This window comes from Crotalus tigris, unplaced genomic scaffold (assembly GCF_016545835.1).
Source record: "Crotalus tigris isolate CLP2741 ecotype Arizona unplaced genomic scaffold, ASM1654583v1 scf7180000019175.1090142, whole genome shotgun sequence".
Taxonomy (NCBI): Eukaryota; Metazoa; Chordata; class Lepidosauria; order Squamata; family Viperidae; genus Crotalus; species Crotalus tigris.
This window is the reverse complement of record NW_024097416.1, coordinates 29,159-52,471: the sequence shown is the minus strand read 5'-3', so window position 1 is coordinate 52,471 and position 23,313 is coordinate 29,159. Positions and strand designations below refer to the sequence as shown.

General features: G+C 43.5%; 1 protein-coding gene and 1 long non-coding RNA gene across 2 annotated transcripts in view; both read left to right on the top strand.

The window, feature by feature from the left end:
- GUCY1B1 (guanylate cyclase 1 soluble subunit beta 1) overlaps positions 1 to 23,313 on the top strand; it is a 95,024-nt gene that overhangs the window by 46,059 nt on the left and 25,652 nt on the right. The window contains exons 4-5 of the mRNA XM_039360888.1: positions 754 to 872; positions 11,464 to 11,661. Coding sequence (XP_039216822.1) covers positions 754 to 872; positions 11,464 to 11,661 — 317 coding nt within the window. The remainder of the gene's footprint in view (positions 1 to 753; positions 873 to 11,463; positions 11,662 to 23,313) is intronic.
- Positions 3,631 to 4,723, top strand: LOC120315883. The gene is made up of 2 exons (XR_005558807.1): positions 3,631 to 4,218; positions 4,458 to 4,723. It is a non-coding gene; the product is annotated as an uncharacterized LOC120315883 (long non-coding RNA).

The following is a 23,313-nucleotide window of genomic DNA, read 5'->3' as shown; positions in this document are numbered from 1 at the left end:
GGCCCACGGGCCGGCAGTTTGACACCCCTGCTTTAGAAGTTATACAGTGGCCTCAGAGGATCAATTTTCTTCTGAAGTGGTTAAATTTATGTTCATATTCCTACATGCTATGATCTCAGTAAATATTAGTGTCCCCTTCACTGGCTGATTTCTGCCACTTAAATTTGTATGTATATGCATATGTACATGCATAAACACAAACATGTGTAATACATGTGAGCATTTAACATCATATATAGTTTGCCCCAAATTGTTTTAAAACAGACTTATGAATTGTAGTTTGTTGAAATTAGAATTGTGTGAAATAGAATGCAAGATACTTATCGTATTTTCTCAACCAATGGAGATATGGCACACAATGTATTTTGCATATCACTGTTATTCTTTATTATAAGTTTCAATTTAGAAGAACAAATGTACATGTGTTTATCAGAAATTTGGAAGAATTTGTTTCACACAATCCAATCCTTTGAACTTTGAGACAATTCTTGAAGCTCCTCTAAATGTGCTGGTTATTTAAGTTGAAATCTCTAAAATGCTTTAAGTTCTCATAAATATTTTAAAACTGGTTTTGAAAAGAAGTAATAGATATAGTGTATCTTTCTACACCATAATTGGCTGATTTCCTTATGGTATTGGTTGACATTACTCATTTTATTATTTTGCTTAATCAGTACTGTACTATTATTTCTTCTTAGCAAAAAGCAACTTTCAAAAAACAGAATTTTATTGTTTTGTTTGTTTATTTTGCAGACCTTAATGCTGGAGAAATCCTTCAAATGTTTGGGAAGATGTTTTTTGTGTTTTGCCAAGAATCTGGTTATGACACCATTTTACGTGTGTTGGGATCAAATGTTAGAGAGTTTTTACAAGTAAGTTAACTGAGACAAATCATCAATGGCTCTGTTCCAGGACAATTTAATTTGAACAGTGTGGTTTGCTGTGGTACTATGCACATTTACTTAAACACAACAATGTAATTTATCAAATCTCTGGATCCTTTCACTCTGGCTACTTTGCAGACAGTAACTTTTTATTTGCTATGACACTAGCCTTATCAAAAATAATGTCTTGATAATTCACATTTAAGAACCAAAATAATACACCCCAAACTTCAGTTTTTCTTGTAATTAGGAAATTAGTGGAAATTATAAGAAGAAACATATTCAAATAGTAGTAATCTAAAACAGGGCTTTTCAACCTTTTCACCCATTGTACCATTTTTAGAATAAGGCAACATCCGAGTACCACCACTCACCCAGCAAGGTGTCAAAAACTTGATTCCCCCCAAAAGGAAAAAAAATGATAAAGCACAGGTAGTCCTCGACTTACAACAATTCACTTAGTGACTGTTTGAAGTTACAATGGCACTTAAAAAAGTGACATGACCATTTTTTACACTTATGACTGTTGCAGCATCCCCAGGGTCATGTGATTTACATTTGGATGCTTGGCAACTGATTCATACTTATGACGTTCACAGTGTTCCAGGGTCATGTGATCACCTTTTGCAACTTTTTTACAAACAAAGTCAATGGGGGGGCGTGGCCAGCTCATCACTCAGGTTGCAGGATGCCTGTGTGGGGGGAATCCATGGGTCTCTGGTGGAGGGAGGTGGGACTGGGGTGGGTGCCCTCCTTCCCTCCCTTTCTCCCATTGTTCCTTCTTTCCTTCCTTTCTTCCCTCCTTCTTTGTCCCTTCCTCCTTCCCTCCCTCTCTTCCATTGTCCATCCCTTCCTCCCTCAGGTTGTAGGGTGCCTGTGGGGGGAAATCCATGGGTCTCTGGTGGAGGGGGTGGGACTGGGGTGGGTGCCTTACTTCCCTCCCTCTCTCCCATTGTTCCTTCCTTCCTTCCTTTCCTTCCTTCCTTCCTTCCTTCCTTCCTTCCTTCCTTCCCTCCCTCCCTCCCTCTTTGTCCCTTCCTCCTTCCCTCCCTCCCTTCCATTGTCCATCCCTCCCTCCCTTAGGTTGCAGGGTGCCTGTGGGGGAGAATCCATGAGTCTCTGGTGAAGGGGGGTGGGACTGGGGTGGGTGCCTTCCTCCCTCTCTCCCATTGTCCCTTCCTCCCTCCCTCCCTTCCTCCCTCCCTTCCTTCCCTCCCTCCCTCTTTGTCCCTTCCTCCTTCCCTCCCTCCCTTCCATTGTCCATCCCTCCCTCCATTAGGTTGTGGGTGGAATCCATGGGTCTCTGGTGAAGGGGGGTGGGACTGGGATGGGTGCCTTCCTTCCCTCCCTCTCTCCCATTGTTCCTTCCTTCCTTTCCTTCCTTCCCTCCCTCTTTGTCCCTTCCTCTTTCCCTCCCTCCCTCCCTCATTCAATTTTAATTTCTTCGATGGTGGTTCCTTTGCTGAATCACTTTCCTTTTGCGGTCGGCTCAGTGCAGCCAGGAGCCCAGCACAGCTGCTGTTCTTCCGCAGGGAGAGGACAGCGCAGGCAGCAGAGGAGCGGGGAAAGAGCCGCAGCTGCCAGACTCCCTCTGGTGCGTTGCACACAGAGAAAAGCAGTGAGCGGGGAAGCAGCTCATTCATTGCTGCAGCCAGCCCTGAGGAAGAGCCCGCACAACCCGCAGGTGAATCCTGCCTGGCTGCATTCTTTGCGGCCGAAAGAAGGGCTTTGATCCCGCTTCCCCTTTGCTCTGGCTGGGTCCGTGAATGCCAGATCTAATCCAAGGGCGGTTCAAAAGGCCAGCAGACTGGCTGGGGGTTTTTGGGTGGAGACGTGAGCCTTCCTCCGTCTTCTTGAATCTGGCTTTGATCCTGCTTCCCCTTTGCTCCGGCCGGGTCCGTGAATGCCAGATTCAAGAAGACAGAGGAAGGCTCACATGTCTCCACCCCAAAGCCCCCAGCCAGCCTGCTGGCCTTTCGAACCGCCCTGGGGTTAGATCTGGCATTCATGGACCCGGCTGGAGCGAAGGGGAAGCGGGATCAAATCCCTTCTTTCAGCTGCAAAGAATGTAGCCAGGCGGGATTCACCTGCAGTTCGTGCCAGCTCTTCTCGGGGCTGGCTGTGGCAATGAATGAGCCGCTTCCCTGCTCGCTGCTTTTCTTTGGCTGTGGCCATGCGCAATGCACGAGAGGGAGTCTGGCAGCCGTGGCTCTTTCCCCACCCTGTGCGCTTCTCCGCTGCCTACACTTTCCTCCCCCTGCAGCCAAGGGGAAGCAGCGGGCAGGAACCGCAACAGCCGCTGAAGCACAGCCATCTGGCTCAGCAACAGCAGCGATGGCGGCAGCAGCTCCAAACTCCAATTGCCTCCTCTGGGCTCTTTTATGCCCTCCCCACTCTGGTCCAGTGAAGGTCGGTCAGGACCCCTGCAAGCAAGCGAGATGGGCAGGGGCACGAATTGGCACGTGCTCAGGAACACCAATCTCGTGCTCCTGCCCATCTCGCTCGCTTGCTTTCCACTTGCTTTCTGCAAGCAAGTGAGATGGGCAGGAGCTCCTGGGCCCCCTGCGCCCGCCATTAACCCTCCTGCCACCATGCAGGATAAGGTTGGCACCCTCGCCCAGATGCCCTTCCCTCCCCCAAGCATTTTTTACTCACCTGCTCTCAGCTGCACTCCCTTTCTCCTTTTGCTTCTCTGCCTTCGTTTGCTTCTCTGCCTTTGCCACGTGTTTGTGGATAAAAAAAAAAAGTTCCATGAGATTTTCTAACTTCTTGCAAGAAGTTAGAAAGTCTCATGGAACTTTTTTTTTGTCTCACAAACACATGAAGGCTGAGAAGAAAGGGAATGCTGCTGAAAGCAGGTGAGTAAAAAAAAACACTTGTGGGAGATGAGGGCATCTGGATGGGGGCGGGGGGGACCCAGGCAATGCGTCATGCAGCTCTAGCAGAATCTCCACTGAAAACTGCTTGAGGCTGCCTGTTACCCACAAGGCCACCGCCAATCAGCTGGAGCTCCATGCTTTGATCCTGGGCTCTCAGTAAGACCCAGGCAACATGCAGTTCCAACTGACTTTGCCACAAGCTTGTGTGGCACTGCTGCCACATCACCTCATCCACTTTTACACTTTTTAAATATTTTTTTTACATTTTTTTTACTATTTTTTAACATTTTTTTTCAACCCATCCTATGCGTACCACCAGCCAGGTACAGTGGTACGCGTACCACTGGTTGAAAAGCCCTGTCCTAGCAGAGTAAGGGCACCTCCTTTCAAGGGAACTCTGCCAACCATTTTCAGACCAAAAAGGGGTCCATGAGGTCCTGCTGCTCCCCTACACAGTGAGTATGGGCACCTCCTTCCAATAGGCTTTTCTACCCAAGGGTTTCAGGCTCAGGGGAGTCTGGGAGGACTTTCTGGTCTACCCTAGCAGTGTGTCAGATCCCCTCTGTTTCACCTTTTTGGGGGGTCTACCATTCTAGTGGGAGGGGGGAGGTTTCACTCATTTGGCATAGGGCTAACTGATGTATTTCTTTTACCTTATTCTCTCTGTTTTTGATGAATCTTTTTTGGTGTGAAGAAGGGGGAGGAATATGCCAGGGGCCATCTGCCTTATCACCGCTCCATTGTAAAGATGAGGCTACGCCTGGGAAATGTCTCTTATCATTCTGGTTTCCAAACCAACTTCGCACCTGTGGATTGGCTGGAAACAAACAGGACAATTGGGCTCTAGGAAGGATTTTGAAAAGCGATATTTTAATGTAGCATTCTGCGCGGGAATTCTTTAGATCTTGCCTTGCCTTTCTGTTTTCACTGATTCTCAATAAATGTTCCTGTTTGAAAGAATGCCTGTTTGAAGAGTTTTGCTTCCTTAGGAGCACTAGATGAGGCAGGACCTTACATTAGGCAATGTTAGAGAATTTTAATTTCTCTGTTGGTGAAAAAATAAATCAGAAGCTCTCACAGTTGACTGCATTTAGCTGATTCAAAATAACTTCTTTATATTTATATCAAAATATTTACAATACCATACATTCTTTTTTACAGCAACATAGCACAATTGAAGACTTCTTACAGAGAGATACAGAGACAAACCTGAGACTGGAAATCCAGCTCCTAACTCAATACCCTTTTGCACAGACTCAGTAGCACTTTCTTCACATTGGCTGACTGAGTTACCACATGACTCTTCCTGCTCATGAATATTCCAACACTCCTCCCTCCATGACAGGAAGAGACATCAAACCTATTGACTTAACACATTCTCCATAGTGAACATTACCCAATGGTTTAGTCATCATGTCTGCCAAATTATCGTCAGAAGAACAATGATGTAAACTAATCAATTTTCCTTTTACAGCTTCCCTGACATTACAATACTTAATGTCTACATGTTTACTTCTGTTCTTCACCCTGTCACCAGTTGCCATTTTTATACAGGCACCATTGTCTTCAAATACCTTTACAGATTCTTTTACATTAATATTTAAATCTTGCAACAACTGTACATCATTATTTGGCAATACTTCTTTCTTATATACCCACTTACAACCCACAACTTTGGTTCCCTGTGGCAAAATCACTGATTTAAATACTTCATGGTCTCCCATGGATTTCATCTGTTTATCCATGGCCTCTTTCCATCTTTCTTGTTCAGCTTTTGGTAATGCCAACACTTCTTTATAACTTCTTGGCTTGTACCACACATTGCAAACCTTTACCTTGCTGGCAGAATACCTGTCAGGCAGAATTCCTTTATTACATTGCTCTGACCTACGTGGTATTAACTGCTCCTGTGTCTCAAGTCTTTCTAGTTTCATGTCTTGTTCAGCCTCTCCTCCCTGAACATTGACATCTTCAATAATCATTTTTCCATCATTAGATGAGTTATTGTCATTAAACAGATTACCGTCATTAAGTGAGACATACCCAGAATTTGCATTAATTCTGTCCCAATTTTGTTCTGCAAAATTAGCAGACCTTGAAATTACAATTCTTTTACTTCCATCGCTAAAGCGATATCCTTTTGACCCTGGCTCATAGCCCACAAACCTGAGCTGTCCCTTTCTTCTGATTGCTTTCGGAATATGTACCCATGCAGTACTTCCAAAAATTCTCAAATGTGCCAGTGATGGCTTTCTCCCATATAGAATGGCATATGGAGTATTATTAATGGAGGAACTCCACATCCTGTTAACTATATAATTGGCAGTCAATATGGCTTCTCCCCAATATGACCTGCTTATACCTGCTAATAATGAATCTTTCATTGTTTGCAAAACACCATTCCTTCTTTCAGCTACACCGTTCTCTGCTGCTGTGTAAGGATTTGTACGCCTGTGTCTTATCCCCAACTGCTCCAACCATTGTTGGAATTTAGTTGACATAAATTCAGTACCTCTGTCAGTTTGCAGCTGACACACTTGTTGTCTGTACCTTCTCTCTACAAAACTTACCTACTGTTTGAATTGTTGTAGCACCTCTGTCTTTGCTCTAAGCAAGTAGCAAAAACTATACATGCTATAATCATCAACAATTACCAGTGCATATTTTGCTCCTCCCAAAGTGGCTTGCATAGGTCCCACCAGATCTGCATGGACCAGCTCTAGAGCTTTTTTTGTTTGTCTTGTGCTATATTTACTAACTGAGAATGCCTTTGACTTTGATGCTTTGCATACTGCACAGTCCAAATATGTTTTGCATCCCTTCAAATTTAGCCCTTCTGCAAACTCTTGCATTTGCTGCAAAACTTTAAAGCTTGCATGGCCAAGTCGTCTATGTAGAAGATGAACACATGAATCATGCTCTGTAACATTCTTAAATATATGGGAACATTGAACCTTTTGTCCCTGTAATACATATAGATTATCTTCCTTTATGCCTTCTGCACAAATATTCCCATTCCTTTTGATAAGACACTTCCCATTTACAAAAATGATCTCAAAACCTTGTTTGTCTAAATTAGACATACTTAACAAATTATGTTCCATCTCAGGTACACAAAGCACATTGGTAAACATTGATTCCAAATATGGAATTTTTACATCACCTTTTCCGATGACTTTTGCTTTCTGGCCATTTGCCAAAGCCACAGCTTCTTGTGCTACTGCAACAAATCTGCAAAATAATTCAGAGTCATTAACAATTGTTTGACTTGCCCCATTATCTATTAGCCACTTCTCTCTGTTGTTGCTATAGCAAACTTTTGCAACACCAAAATGTTCCTTTTGCAAATCAGTCCTTTTTGGTTGCACAAATGTCCTTTGCTGCAAAGTGTTCCTTTGCAAACAGTTCCTTTTCAGATGGTTGTTTGCTCCACAAATGTAGCAATTCTTTTCTTGCTTAGCTCTCCGCCTGCAAAATGTTTCTTCTTCAGAGACTTGCAGTCTGGACCCCCTCCTCAGGAATTTCACCTTCTCGTGGCTGCTTCTAAAATGGCGCTTTTCTTGTTCATTAAGCAGACATGCCTTTAAAGCCTTAAAATGTAAGTCTTGCTCTTCTTTACACTCAAATATGGCAGAAACTATGTCCCAAGTTTTATCTAAACTGTTCAACACCAATAAAACCTTCTGGGACTCAGGGAATTTAATCCCAGGTTGTTTAAGTCCAAAAATGAACTTTGCATTTTATTTAAATGCTGTTCCACAGATTCACCTGGTTGCAAACAGGCCCTGTAAAGTTTTCTTGCATGCAGAAACATTCACGTGCACAGCTCTCAACTTCAACCAAATCTCCTTTGCAGTCTTTAAATTTGCAACATTTAGAAATTGTTCATCATCTAAATTCAAGATGAGATAAGCCATTGCTTGATCATGACTCTTCTGATAAGCAGCTGCAAATACTTGTGATGGATTTTCTACAATATACCACAGCTCTTTAGCTTTCAGCAAACATTCCATTTTAGCAGCCGACACAATCTAATTCTTCTGACCTAAACGAGGCACAGAGTTTTCCTCAAATTCCATTGCAGCCATTCTGCTAATTCTGTCTTGTTCTTATACTTTCTAAACACAGGCAATTTCTTCCAGCTTTAAATTACAATGCAGTCCTTAGTAAGCTCTGAGCCCATAACCTGTTAGAGAATTTTAATTTCTCTATTGGTGAAAAAATAAATCAGAAGCTCTCACAGTTGACTGCATTTAGCTGATTCAAAATAACTTCTTTATATTTATATCAAAATATTTACAATACCATACATTCTTCTTTATAGCAACATAGCTCAATTGAAGACTTCTTACAGAGAGATACAGAGACAAACCTGAGCACTTTCTTCATGTTGGCTGACTGAGTTACCACATGACTCTTCCTGCTCATGAATATTTCAACAGGCAAGATACTGTGGAGTCTGTGGACGCTATGTTGCTCCATGGCAGTGTGCAAGAAGAGTCCGAATGATGTCCTGAAGTAGAGTTTCTCTGGATGGATGGAGATGGCTGCTATGGAGGAATCCAGAGATCAAGGTGGTTGGTTGGTGTTGCGAAAAAGGAAGATTGGAATGAAAGGGCCCAATGGGTAACTTTCACCTGAGACAGCTGAAAACCGGGCTGGAGGCATAAAATAGAACTGCTCTGTGATGACAAAATAAATCAAGAGAGAGCAGGATCCCGCCGACCAGATCCTGAAATGGGCAATTCAATTCACGGTTGAAGCTTTCAAGACCTGAAAGTGAAATCTGAGCGAGGGAAAGGTGACAACTGATCGAAGAAGCCATGGGAGGCAGGAACAAGTCAGCAACCGCTGATGCAGCTGCAAGGGTGGCTGGCTCTACCAGAGTGGCAGAGATCACTCCAGCCACCCCTTAGCAGCCTAGACACCTAGTAGCCAGGGGGAGAGCCCCGCAGCCCCTAGTAGCCAGGGGGAGAGCCCCGCACCCAAAATTGTTTCCCTTTGGGTGAAATTTGCCAGAGACCTCCAGCAATTGGGATTTTTCCTCGCTCACATTCTCAGCTACATACAAGTATATGGAAGGACCCTCTCCAGTGAGGAGGCTAGAGTCAGGTTCGTCACCCTGGCTCTGGAAGGCGCCTTGGCCCGTTCCAATGACCTGGAACTCCGCTTCATATCAGCCCTAAGAAGGCATTTCAAAGACCATCTGACTGATCAGAAGGTATAGGACTGCATAAAGATGGTGAAACAGGGACACTGCCCTGTAGCCAAATACACAGAGGTCTTCCAGGACCTGGCATGTTGACTTAACTGGCCTGAGGACATCTTAGTGTGCTGCTTCCAGAACAGACTCGATGATCTGTATAATGCCTGTATTGCCCGCAGAGCCCTGGTCTGCCTACATGACTGGTGCATCCTGGCTGAAGAAGCAGAGATCAACCAGAATTGCAATCCATATCAGTCTGATAAAATCTGGAAGAGATCTCCACCAGAAAAGAAAGGGGAGGCAATCAAACCCATGGTGGCTCAACCATGCTCAACTGCCTGCTTCAAATGTGGCAAGGAGGCCCATTGCACTCTGAAATGCCACATGAAAGTCCCAGCCATGAAGGGAGAGCGGCTGTCTGGAGGGAGGCTAATGAAACCAACTCAATGCCCAAAGGATGCAATCCTGAAAACCAGGGAGGTTGTGGAGTTCCCCCCAATCCCAAAGTCAGGAGGGGGAACTCCGAACCCACAGGGAGATGAACCGGAAACACCTGAAAGTGACTACGATGATGACCCCTTGGCAAGTGGGCCAATTGCACTAATCACAATGCCCATAAAACTTTAATCTCGGGCAAGGAAGGAAAGGTGGCCCTAAATGCCCTACTAGACTCAGGCTGCACCAGGTGTCTAATTAGCCCAACCTTGGTGGGGAAACTAGGGGTCCAACTGAGGAGGCTAAGGAACACCATTTCCTTCTGCCAACTTGATTGGTCCATCACAGGGGGCGTCCTGGCCAGCTTTGTCATTGAACCCCTGGGTCCTACCATGGGTTTAACTTTCATAGAGGTGCCTGGTATAGATTGTCCCCTTATTCTAGGGCTGACGTGGTTGAAAAAATGGAACCCCTTGGGTAGATTGGCGGGAAGGGAGCATGAGATTCCCAAAAGAACAGAAGCCCCCACCTGAGAAAACTCAGGGTGAGAAGGGGAAACCATACTGAGATATGGTGGTGACAGCAAAAGACAAGGAGCTAAAAGGCATACCCAGGGAATACCGCAATTTAGCTGAGGTGTTCAGCAAGACAGGTTTGGATAAACTCCCTTCTCACCGGTCCACGGACTGTGCTATCCAGATCATACCCAGAGCCAAACTCCCAAAGCCCAAAATATATTCCATGACCCCCAGAGAACTAGATGAATTGTGGCAGTTTATAGATAGGAACCTGGCCTGGGGTTTCATACAGCCAGGAAGACCCTGAGTGGCAGCCCCTGTATTGTTCCAGGAAAAGGAAGATGGATCTCTTTGTCTCTCTGTGGACTATAGAGGTCTTAATGCCATGTGGGTGGAAAGTGTGTAACCCTTGGCCCTCATGAAAGACATGCTGGCCCACTTCGTCAAGGGAAAAGTGTTTTCTAAACTGGACTTGCGAGAGGCATTTACTGGGATAGGATCAAAGAGGGAGATGAGTGGAAGACAATTTTCAACTGTCCCCTAGGTTGCTTCCAATTCAAAGTGCTCCCCTTTGGACTACAGGAAGCCCCTGCTGTGTTCATGGAGCTGATAAATGAGGTGCTACATGAGTACCTATATTAAGGAGTTTTGGTGTACCTGGATGATATCGTAATTTACACCAAAACGAAAGCTGAACACGTGAAATTGGTCAGAACAGGCTCTATGCAGCCAAGCTGTATGCTAAACTCTCCAAATGCAAATTCCACCAGGAGAAAATTGACCACCTAGGCTACTGGATCTTGTATGAGGGGGTGGAAATGAATCCAGAAAAGGTGTGCGCCATTTTAGAATGGGAAGCCCTGTGCACCAGGAAACAGTTCAAAGTTTCCTGGGCTTCATCAACTTCCATAGGTAATTTCCTCCTCTTTCACACAAATCGCCGTCCCCATCACAAACTTGCTAAAGACCAAAGGGGCAGGGGATAAGCCAAAGCACAACCAACCACTAAAGTGCACCATGGAATCTCAAGCCACATTAAAAAAACTAAAGAGACTTTTCTCCACAGAGCTGGTGTTGAGACACTTAGACCCAAAGAAACCATTTGTCATTCAGGCTGATGCTAGTGATGTGGCCATAGGTGCAGTCCTATCCAAGAAGATGAAAAAGGGCAACCACAGCCCTGCTCTTACACCTCAGAGATAGCCATCTGTGTTGTAACATCAGAATCTACCTTTTGTTGTTCTTTTTCTCTACGTTTATGAGCTGCACGAGTCATTTTCTGTTCTCTTGGGTCTTCTCTTATCTCCAAACACTGTTGCATAGATTCAACCAATAACTCTTCTCCTGTTGGTGACCTAGATCCTGCAGCCAACTTTAGTATATGTGCTGCTGAAGCGAGCACTCCAACATCTTTTGGGGTTTATTTTATACATAAAAGGTATACTTTGAATCTCTGTTTACCTAAGCTTGAACATAGCTTCTCTAATAAGAATGTTAGAAAATTAGATTATAACATTTTCTTGTAATTATTTTTCCCCCAGAATCTTGATGCTTTACATGACCATCTTGCTACAATATACCCAGGAATGCGTGCTCCTTCCTTTAGATGTACAGATGCAGAAAAGGGGAAAGGCCTCATTCTGCATTACTATTCAGAGAGGGAAGGGCTCCAAGATATTGTCATTGGAATCATCAAAACAGTTGCTCAACAAATTCATGGCACAGAAATAGATATGAAGGTAAGTGTTAAAATAATGTCTCTCCAATAATTGATAGTTCACAAATATAGTTCACAAACTTATTTATAGCAATTTCTTTATCTCTTTTTCAAAAGTAAACTTATTTTCAAGATACCGTGTTCCCATTGTTAGGCACAATGGATTATTGTGACAATGGATCATTACTTTGTAATTCTATTTACAAATTTCAAGAGTTAATTTTTATTTATAGGAAGTTACAAATAGCAATATCAGGAACAGAATCCTGTGTAAATTTTGTTTAATTTATGGCTAATTGTAATTAATTGATCCAACAATTCTAGAATCCTAAATATGTTTATGATACAAAATCAGGATTTGCCCCACTATTTTATTATCTGACACAGGATGGGAAGAGGATTCTTAAGAATGGACAAAAATACTACTACTAGAGAGTAGTATTACTAGAGAGTTTCCAATTCTAGTCTTCATAGAAGAGTTACTTCGGAATACCCCAGTTTCTTAATGTAAACCTGACTTCTCCACTTGGTGTCCTTCAGATTCTGTGAACTTTAGTACAGGTAATCCCCAAGTTACGAGGGTTCACTTAACGCTCATTTAAAGTTACGTGATGAACGCCCCTTAGTGCTTACGAGCAAATCCCGAAGTTATCAATATTGCAGCACCACAGCAGTCATTCGCCCTTACGAGTGACCACAGTGGCTCTGCAACATTCACCTTGGTTATTCCCTTCCTCCCCACCCCCACCCCGGTCTCCCTAGGCACCAGGCCTTCAATACTCACCCTGCAAAGATCGAGATCCTTTGCCTTCTTAGCTGCTCCAGGTCTTCGGTGCATTCACAGAGAATGGAGGCCTAAAGTAACACAAGATCACGTGAGATCAGTGGGGCAAGATCTCATGCTACTGATCTTGCGTAACTCATGGTACTTTAGGCGTCTGTTCTCTGCAACAGAGAATGGAACCAAAGCTAGGGGATGCTTCCACGTGTCTCCGGAGGCTGGATCCAGGCTCCAGAGATGTTTTCCAGGCCGCTGCTGCCTGGATTTGAGGCTGGGGAATGCTTCCGCATACCATATGCAGTCTGATCACGGGGGAGGGGAGACTGTGGAAGTTTTCCCCAGCCTCAAATCTGGGTGGCAGCAGCCTGGAAAAGGCCTACAGAGCATGGATCAAGTCACAGGGGCACGCAGAAGCATCCCCTAGCCTCAAATCCGGGCAGCGGCAGCCTGGAAAAGGACTCTGGAGCCCAGATTGGGCCACCGGGGGGGGGGTTGCGGAAGCATTCCCCAACCTCAAATCTTGCCGGCAGCAGGAACCATGGCAGAGAGGAGACAGATCTTTTCCAGGTGAGTCCAGCATGGCAGGAAGGAAGAGGGAAGCATGCAGTATCTTAGTGAGTCAGAGAGGCCTTGGGGGCCTGTTCCAGCACTAGGCCCTCCATGGCCTTCCCCACCCTGAGATACCTCATATTCGCTTAATGAGCCGCTTGTGTTTTAATGAGCAAGGGAGTGGTTTTGTATCTCAAACGAGATTCACTCTATGAGTTTTCAAGTTACCAGTGGAATGGGCAGGCTCTATTACACTTCTAACTCAAGGAATACCTGTAACCATAATTCCCAATTCGTTGACCATGCTGTTTGAGAAGTACCAATTTGGGAATGACTATCATTACCTGTTCAGGTGTGAGGACATCAATTCCTTCTCTTTTTGTGTCCTCTTATTTTCTTTTTAAAAATATACACAAATAATAGACTCTGCATAGACTATGTCAGAACCCATATTCTAAGAGGACCCCTTTCTCGCTTTAATCCTAGCTCTACTCTTTCTATTCTTTTGGGTTCTGCCATGCTCCTGGAGGGGAGGGAGGAAAAGTACTGTGGGCTATTGCTCTGATTTCCTCTATTGCTACACTTTGCTGCTTCTGCATATTCCTCTTTGAACTATCTTTCCCCTTGATGTCAGCTAGAGGGGGGGGGAGAAGAAAGAAATGCACCTCCAGCAATTGGTTTATCTCCGCTTTTGGAAAGGAAGGTGTGAAGAGCCAACAAAACATCGCTGCAACCCTGAGACAGCCTGGCATTATCTGCTCTTTCCCACAACGGATTTAACACCTGAGGATTGGTCCATTTGAACTGGCTGGAGGAACTTTGGGGTGGGGTTTCCTGGGACACTTTTAATTGATCTGAGTGGGAAACCCTCAGATCTTGTCTATTATGCCTGCTATCAGCTTCTCCTAATAAAAGTTCCTTTTGGAAGAAACTGCTTCCACGAATTCTACTTTCTTAGGATGAGGTTTTGAAGTGGGCCCTGACTTTAGACAAGATCTGCAGTAATCATCAGCCCAGAAGGAAAGCCCTTACTGGGGGACTTGGCAAATCATGTCAGACAGTGGAATAGAGAGAGACAAACCTGCTATGGGGGGGGGGGGGAAACCTCCCGCCGAGCAGACCCCTGCAAGCATTCCAGTTCTGGATCCTCTAGCTCTTCGGAAGAGGATGTGGTAACAGAACGCTGCCACAAGCCTAGGTGGTCAATGGGCATTGGGAAGAAGGACAACTGGGAGAAGACAGCCAGAAAAGTGACGCTCAGACGGGGCAGTCATCAACCAGGCTGGAAGGAGGAGATGAAAAGGTCTCTCAATCTCAGCGAGGACGAGGAGAATCACCTGGGGCATTCCAGCCAGTTGCTGGAACAGGCAATTGGCATGATGAAGATAGCTCTCGATTCCATGAAAGAGGAGAAAGCCAAATCCTACCGAAGTACCATCTGCCTGGGGTCCAGCAGGAGAGGAAATGAAGGGGAACCTGAACCTGAGGTCCCAGACCCATCTGATGGAATCACCGAACCTGCCACCGTTTGCCACTGCTGCAGCCACCCCTCATTGCGTGGAAGCCACAGACAGGGGAGACAACACAAACGGAAGAAGAGGCAACATTCCATCCAGAAGTTCCCTCCACTAGATGTGAAGTTCCGTGGGAAGCCGTGGCACCTGGGATTCTTCCTAACCCAGGTACTCAACTATATGGAGGAATATGACCGGGACATTCCCACCAACCAGGCCAGGATTTGCATCATGCAAGCTACCTTGGATGGCATCGCAGCAGACTGGGTTATAGACCTCCATGACTCTGATGCCTTGGAGCTACAGAATTTCAACCAATTCATGGTCTCCCACAGGTGCAGGTTCAAAGATCCTTTGAAAGCCTGGGAGCGGATAAAGACAGTGAAACAATCAGACGGCTGGTGGCGGAATACACTCAAGAATTCCGAACCTTGGCCAGCAAACTGAACTGGCTAGAGGACATCCTGCTTAGCCATTTCAAAGATGGCTTAAACTATGACCTCTACGATGCCTGCTTCCCTCGGGGAGATCCTCACCAGCTGCAAGATTGGTACATCCTAGCCGAGGAAGCTGAGATCGACTTAGCCAAGAGGCAATGCAGAGGAGGAAGACCTTGGGGAAAATCACCACTGGACGACCTGCAAGTCAACAAAGCAGTTGTCAACCTCCAAAAGAACCGCCCGGTGTTTCAAATGTGGCAAGGAAGGGCATTGTGCCGCCGAATACTGTTCTCGCACCCCGACTGGAAAACCAGGCCAGAAAGTCCAGAAAACCACCAGCAAAGCCGAAGGAGGCAGCCGTGAAAGGCACAGAGACCGTTGAGTACCCCGCCTCAGCTCAGCAAGGAAAGGGAACTCTGGCCTACACAGTGGGAGCGTCCAACTCATCCGATGACAACTCCGAGGATGAACCCTTGGTAAGTGGACCCATTGCGCCCCTCACCAGGACAGTAACTTTGCTAGCCCCAACCTTGACCAAAGCTGTAGAAGTTAGGGCATTAATTGACTCCAGGTGCACTCGCTGACTTATTAGCCCAACACTAGTGGGGAATTTAGGAATACCGGTGAGGAGGCTAAAGAAACTGATTTCGTTCAGTCAGTTAGATGGGTCCATAGCAGGGGTGATGCCCACCACCCTAGCTATGCTACCACTTCAACTCATCTTGGGGGACCACATAGAGACTATAACATTCGTAGTAACCCCTGGCATGGAATGTCCCATAATCCTAGGCATGGCGTGGCTAGCCAAATGGAACCCACAGGTGGACTGGAGAATGGCAGAACTTAGGTTCCCAAATGGGGAATCAACCAAGGCACTAGCCCAGCCCCAATCAGGGGAAACCCCAACTGAGAAAGCCACACTAGGGGGAGAAAAGGAAATACCCGAAATACTAGAGGAGTATAGAGACCTAGCTGAAGTGTTCAGTGAAGAGAGGTCTGATGAATTGCCGCTGCATTGGCCCACAAACTGTGCAATAGAAATCAGACCAGGCATGAAACTTCCAAAGCCTAGATTATACTCTATGAGCCCATTGGAATTGGAAGAAATGCAGAAATTCATAGACAAAAAATTTAGAAAGGGGATTCATTCAGCCAGCAAAGCCAAAGACGGCCACCCCTATATTATTCCGAGAAAAGAAAGATGGAACTCTTTGCCTCTGCGTGGACTATAGGGCTTTGAACACCATAAGCAAAAGCAATCTATACCCTCTTCCCCTCATGAAGGACTTGCTATCTCACCTTTCAAAGGGGAAGATTTTTACCAAGTTAGACCTAAGGGAAGTATACTATTGAATTAGAATTAAAGAAGGAGATGAGTGGAAAACCATTTTTAATTGTCCCTTAGGGTATTACTAATTCTGAGTTCTACCTTTTGGGCTACAGGGAGCTCCTGCCATATTCATGCAGCTGATAAATGACGTACTAAGGGAGCACCTATAAAAGGACATGCTCATTTACCTGAATGAGATCCTTATATTCACAGAGACCATGGACGAACATGTCAAACTGGTCAGGGCAGTCCTAAATAAACTACAGGCAGCCCACCTCAGTGCCAAACTTTCTAAATGTGAATTTCATAAAAATAAAATAGACTATCTGGGATATGCATATCCCCAGAGGGCATAGAAATGGACCCTGAGAAAGTCTTGGCAGTACTAGAATGGGTGCCACCCCACACGAGGAAGCAATTGCAGAGCTTCCTGGGATTTGCCAACTTCTACCAGCAATTTATTCCCTCTTTTGCCCAAATAGCTTTACCAATCATGAACTTACTAAAAACCAGAGGGGAGGGAAAACCCAACCCAAGCCAGCTGTTAAAATGGATAGTAGAATGCCAAGCCACATTTGAGAGACTGAAAAAGCTGTTTTCCATAGAACCAGTTCTAAGGCACCCTGACACCAACAAGCTTTTTGTAATTCAGGCAGATGCCAGCGACATAGCAGTGAGGGCTGTACTGTTACAAAAGAAGGATGAAGAGGCATTACAGCCCTGCACATACACATTGAGAAAACTCACCGAAACACAGGAGAGGTGAGCAGTCTGGCAAAAAGAGGCATACACAGTGTGATGGGCTCTCCTCAGATGGTGGTACTTTTTGGAAGGGAACAAAATTCCTTTCCAAGTGAGTACCGACCACAAGAACTTGAAAGCACTAAAAATGCCCAGGAAACGCACCCCTAAGCAAGCATGGTGGTTGCAACATTTCCACCAGTTCACACTGAAACATCTACTGTGGGGGGAACTTCCTGGCAGACGCATTATCCAGAATGCCACAATATAATAGCACTCAGGCTAGTGTAACAAGACGGCTCATGCCAGAAACACAAGTGGCAGCACGAGTAACTACCCGAGTGCAAGCCAAATTGCAAAAACCGCTAGTGAGCCAAGCAGGAATTGAATTCAGAAAAACACTAGAAACCGATAAATGGTTCCTAAGTCATAAGAACCTGTGCACTATTACAGATGGTCTACCCTGGGTGAGAGAACAACTATATATATCCAAAAGTCAGAGACTAGCATTCATGCAACTTTGCCACGATTCAAAATCAGCAGGCCACTTTGGGTTTGTGAAGACATTACACCTAGTTAAAAGACAATTTTGGTGCCCATCAATAAAAAAGGACATTGACACGTAGCCAGCTGCCCAATTTGCACATCAGCAAAAAGATTACAAGGGAAATCACCTGGGCTGTTACAGCCAGTAACAACCTTTCAGCACCTTGGAAGGAGATCTCTATGGAGTTTATAGTGGAGCTACTAGAGAGCAATGGAAGCACAGTCATCTGGGTTGTAACGGACCTGTTTTCCAAACAAGTGCATTTTATCCCCTGCTCAAAGATCCCTACAGCAAAAACACTAGTGAAACTGTTCATTCAGCACATCTATCACCTGCATGGAGCCCCACAGCGCATCATATCAGATAGAGGAGTGCAATTCACATTGGAGTTTTGGAAGGAGTTTTTGATTCTCTTAGGGACCATCCAGGGACTGTCATCTAGTCATCATCTGTAAACAAATGGTGGCACTGAACGATCAAACTCAGTACTAGAACAATATCTAAGATGATTTATTAATTACCAGCAGACCAACTGGACTGACCTACTCCCATTCACTGAAGTTTCTTACAAACAATGCTGTTGACTCTATCATGGGCTACACTCCATTCCAAGTAGCCATAGGACAAAGTTTTAATCCAATGCCAGAACTTTCCCCTGAAGAACCTGCCATCCCTTCGTTAAAGGAGTGGATTGCACAACTAAAGAACACCTGGCCGGTGGTTAGAAAAGCATTGGATGAGGCTAGACAAGCATATAAGACTCAAGCAGATAAAAAGAGAGTCAAGTCAAAATCTTTTACCATAGGGGAAATGGTTTGCCTATCCACTAAGTACCTAAAATCCCTACAACCATCCAAAAAATTTGGACCCAAATATGTAGGACCGTTCCCCATTGTTAAAATTATAAACCCAGTAACAGTGAAATTGGAACTTTCAAAATCTGTCAGGCAAATCCTCCCAATCTTCCACTGCAGCCTTTTAAAGCACAAGCAACAGTCACCATTAAGACCAACTGTTGCTCCACCCCCTCCTCCCATTATAGTAGAAGGGGAACAACATTTCAAAATTAAAGACATTTTGGACTCCAGGAAATACCAAGGCTCCACTCAATACCTAGTGGCATGGAAACATCTCCCATCCTCCCAAAATGAGTGGGTCCACAAATGCCATATTAAAGCTCCCAAATTGCTAAAAAAATTCCACACCGAATACCTGATCAAGCCTGATTAACTTATGCATATATTTGTCTCTATGTCTCCATAGGTGAATCTCTCTTTTTTTAAAGGGAGGCAGGATGTCAGAACCCATATTCTAAGGGGACCCCTTTCTCGTTTTAATCCTAACTCTGATCTTTCTATGCTTTTGGGTTCTGCCATGCTCCTGGAGGGGAGGGGGGGAAAGCACTGTGGGCTATTGCTCTGATTTTTTCTATCATTACACTGTAACACTTTGCTGTTTCTGCATACTTCCTCTGTGAACTATCTTTCCCCTTGATGTCAGCTAGAAGGGGGGGGGGAGAAAGGAATGTGCCTCCAGCAACTGGTTTATCTCCGCTTTTGGAAGGGAAGGTGTGAAGAGCCGACAAAACATCGCTGCAACCCTGAGACAGCCTGATGTTATCTGCTCTTTCCCGCAATGGACTTAACACCTGGGGATTGGCCCATTTGAACTGGCCGGATGAACTTTGGGGTGGGGTTTGCTTGGGACACTTTTAACCTATTGATCTGAGCAGGAAACCCTCAGATCCTTTCTATTATGCCTGCTATCAGCTTCTCCTAATAAAAGTTCCTTTTGGAAGAAACTGCTTCCACGAATTCTACTTTCTTAGGATGAGGTTTTGAAATGGACCCTGACAGACTAGTTGTAGAAACCATCTGACTTCTGGTTTCTTTAATTCTATTCCTGTTCCATAAATTGAGAATGTCCCATACATTATTTTGTGTTATTATGGATGAAATCATGTAGAACAGCCTTTAATACATTATATACTTTATATCAGAAGTCAGGTGATATGACAGTTTAACAGAAACACAAACATTATTGATTAGAAAGGATAAATAAAAGAAGAAGTATCATATATATAAGAGAGTGACTTCAGTAGGCAAACAGTGCTGTTCTTCTAGTCTTTTCTGCCTCGCTTGGTTGGTTCATGTTTTTTCTTAACCCCACTGACAAAGAAAGTGTTTGTCTATGATTTTCATATATTACTATTTTAAAAAGGTTGTTCTATTTTAGTAAAGATTGTCAACAATTATGTAAAAGGACTACACATGTTGTTTCATATGAACATGAAATTGCCTTGAAAAATATCCCTTGGAATGAGAATTTTTGATAATTGCTCCACTTCAGGTAGAATTAAAGGCAATAGAAGTTGTGAGACAACTGAACATTTGTTCGATTTTTTTATTCTACAACTTTTGTAGTTTGCTAGAGCTTATTATGACCATTGTAGGAAATGAATACAATTGAATACCCAAGCAAACAATTTTGGTGGTAATTTTAAATATATCTAAACATCACAGTCAAGCTTTTCTATAAATGCCAAATTTAGTTTAATGCACCCAACACTTTAAGTAGATTTATCTTGCCTTTCAATATTCTGTACATGTGAAAACAATAAAGATGATTTATTCACACATGGAATCAGCTTTATGTTCTTTTACTTTTCTACTATTGTGATCTAGTTGCAAGAATGAAATGGGGAGCTTTGCTTTAGTTTTAATTTAGCTTAGCTCATACTATAAATTGCATCTAATTTTAATTATGATTTATTGGTATTCTTATAAAACAAGATTTCAGAATGATTGCTTTCATTTACCCGTAGTTACATCTGATTACAGCGTCTCTGTTTAGGCATGCTATGCTTGAGGAAATAAAAAAATATTGTTTCCTCTCTGATGCATTTAAGATGGAGGTGGTTTTTCCATAATCTATATCAAGTTACTTGACTGAGTTTGAGTTTTGCCACCAGAACAAATTGGGTTCACCATTGACGACAGCTGGCTAGCTAGGTGCTCCACAAACAAACTCTACCTACCTGGCAGCAGAATAGTATTCCCATCTGAGATAACATGGCTATTTCTGATGCTGGTTCAACTGAGGGATGGCACTGGTAGGCTACTTTCTATTATGCATTAAGAGCAATTTCTGCTTTTCAGATCATACAGAAAATGAGTAAATGGTAGGCACCAATCTAGCATTGTCAGGTAAAGTGACTGCTTACAAACTGAGGACTAAACTAGATAATATCTGTAATTCATACTTTAATGCCTTACTTCTGTTTTATCTTTTAAAGTGTAAATGTTGACTGTTTAATCAGGATGGATTGCACCATGGGTGGAGGATAACTGATTAGATAAACAGATCCAGTTAAATACTTAAAAAAAGAAAACACCGTATCCTCACCGGTTTATTGATTTGCCTAACGTGGGCCAGGAAAAGCATTAGTGAAATTAGAAGTGGAATAGAACAATACTTATTGTTTAGTTTTACCGAAAGATCTTCCTAGAAAAGTCAGTCAAAGGCAAATGAAATAGCTTTAATAAACAAAGACAATGCCCTCCCAAAGCAGGTGGGGCAAAATTGTGCATAATGTTGGCTACAAAAATATTTCTGGAAAGGTTATACAATTTTAATAATGACTGTGGCAAAATAAAGCAACTATAGTATCAATAGGTACAATCTCAAAACATCTGGAGTACCATTTGCATATCATCAGCATTGACAAAATCCCCATCAGTCAATTGAAAAAGAAAAGGCAGAACAACTTACATCCTGAAATAGAATCTTTAATACCATCAAGCAACATCTGCCTATCCCACATCTCTCAGAAGAACTTGATAGGTGGATAAAATGCCAGATCCAGTCCAAACATCTGGCTGAGTATATAACCAACAATAATTTAAGAAATTTATATGCTGGCCAACTTCCAATGTTGCTGGGCAGCTTACAATCATTAAAATATTTAAAAACAAAATACAATAGAAAAATACACAGAGACAAAAACAGCACAAGGCAGAACAACAACGGCAAAGAAAATTGACCCAGAAGGTAACAGAAAGAAAGGGTATCAATCATGCTTTCCAAAGAGCCAGGTCTTTAAGGTCCTTCAAAACTCTTTCATAATTATATTAACATTAAATATTGTAATTAATAAGTGATTGTTTAGGCCTGCATCTTTGCATATATTATGATTTTTTTTTCTCACTATAACTCATGCATATATTAGGAAAATTGTGGAAACACCAACTATTCTTCCCTTCTGGTGCTAAATAAAAATATTTAATTTATTCAAACAATATATGTGACAACATAGCTTAAATCTAGAAAAGAGGGGAATGGGTTTTTTTGTGTGTGTATCTGCTACATCTTTGAAATCTGATGGGCAATTTGTCTTCATTTTTACTGCTGTTTCCATGGTGAAAGACTTCGTAAATGTGCTAGTTGCTCTTGTTTGCTAGCTAGCTCATGGAGGAAGATAATTTAAACTTTATTCCAGGTTGTGTCACTGGTACTAGTTATATATATGTATATGTATATGTATATGTATATATAGGTCTTTGGTTGTTCGGGTTTTCTCCCGCGTAAAATTGGAAGTGTCTTGGCGACGTTTCGACGAAGTCCCATTCGTCATCTTCAGGCTGGTGCATTCGGCTTCGTGCTTCGAGGAGCAAGCACGAAGCCAAAAGCACCTCGAAGCACGAAGCCGAAAGCACCAACCTGAAGATGACGAATGGGACTTCGTCGAAACGTCGCCAAGACACTTCCAATTTTACGCGGGAGAAAACCCGAACAACCAAAGACCTACATACAAACACCCGCGAAAACCTCAGAAAACAAATATATACATAATATATATATATATATATATATATATATATATATATATATATAGGTCTTTGGTTGTTCGGGTTTTCTCCCGCGTAAAATTGGAAGTGTCTTGGCAACGTTTCGACGAAGTCACATTCGTCATCTTCAGGCTGGTGTTTTAGCTTCTTGCTTTGAGCAGCAATGTGTGGTTTTAGCTGTTTCTTCCTTTTAACTGCCAGTGGGGGTATGAACTGATTGGGTGGGAGCTTGGCTGTGTTCTGATTGGGTGGAGGTGTGTTCTGAATGGTTAGGGGCTTGGCTGTGCTCTGATTGGCTGGGGGAGTGTTCTGTTTGGTTGTGCTCAGGTTAGTCTGAGTTGCAGAGGGGTTTAAGATTTTGGGGTTAGGGAGTCGTTTGTCAATAAGGGCAGGTTTCCAAATGGCTGGTAGGCGGGAGGTATCATCTCGCTTGTTCATGCTGTGTGGGCGTTTTTCTATCTCGATGGCTTCTCTGATTATTCTGTTATTAAAATGTTCACTTTTGGCAATGGTTCTGGTATTTTTAAAGTCAATTTCATGTCCTGTGGCTTTAAGGTGTTGGACCAGGGAAGATGTTGGTTCCTCTTTTTTGACTGAGTTCTTATGTTCTTCAATGCGTGCACTTATTCTTCTGTTGGTTTGTCCGATGTATGTGGTGGGACAAGTGGTGCATGGGATTTCGTATACTCCTTGATTTTCTAATTCAATTTTATCTTTGGGGTTTCTAAGGATGGTGGATATTTTTCTGTTTGTGCAGAATGCTGTTTTGATGTTGTGTTTATGGAGGATCTTACTGATTCTGTCTGTGGTGCCTTTTATGTATGGGAGGAGGGCTTTGCCGTTTTCTTGTTCTTTGTCTTGGATTTTAGTGGGGGTTTCTTTTTGGATTAGGTTTGTAATCTTATTTCTATGGAATCCATTGGAT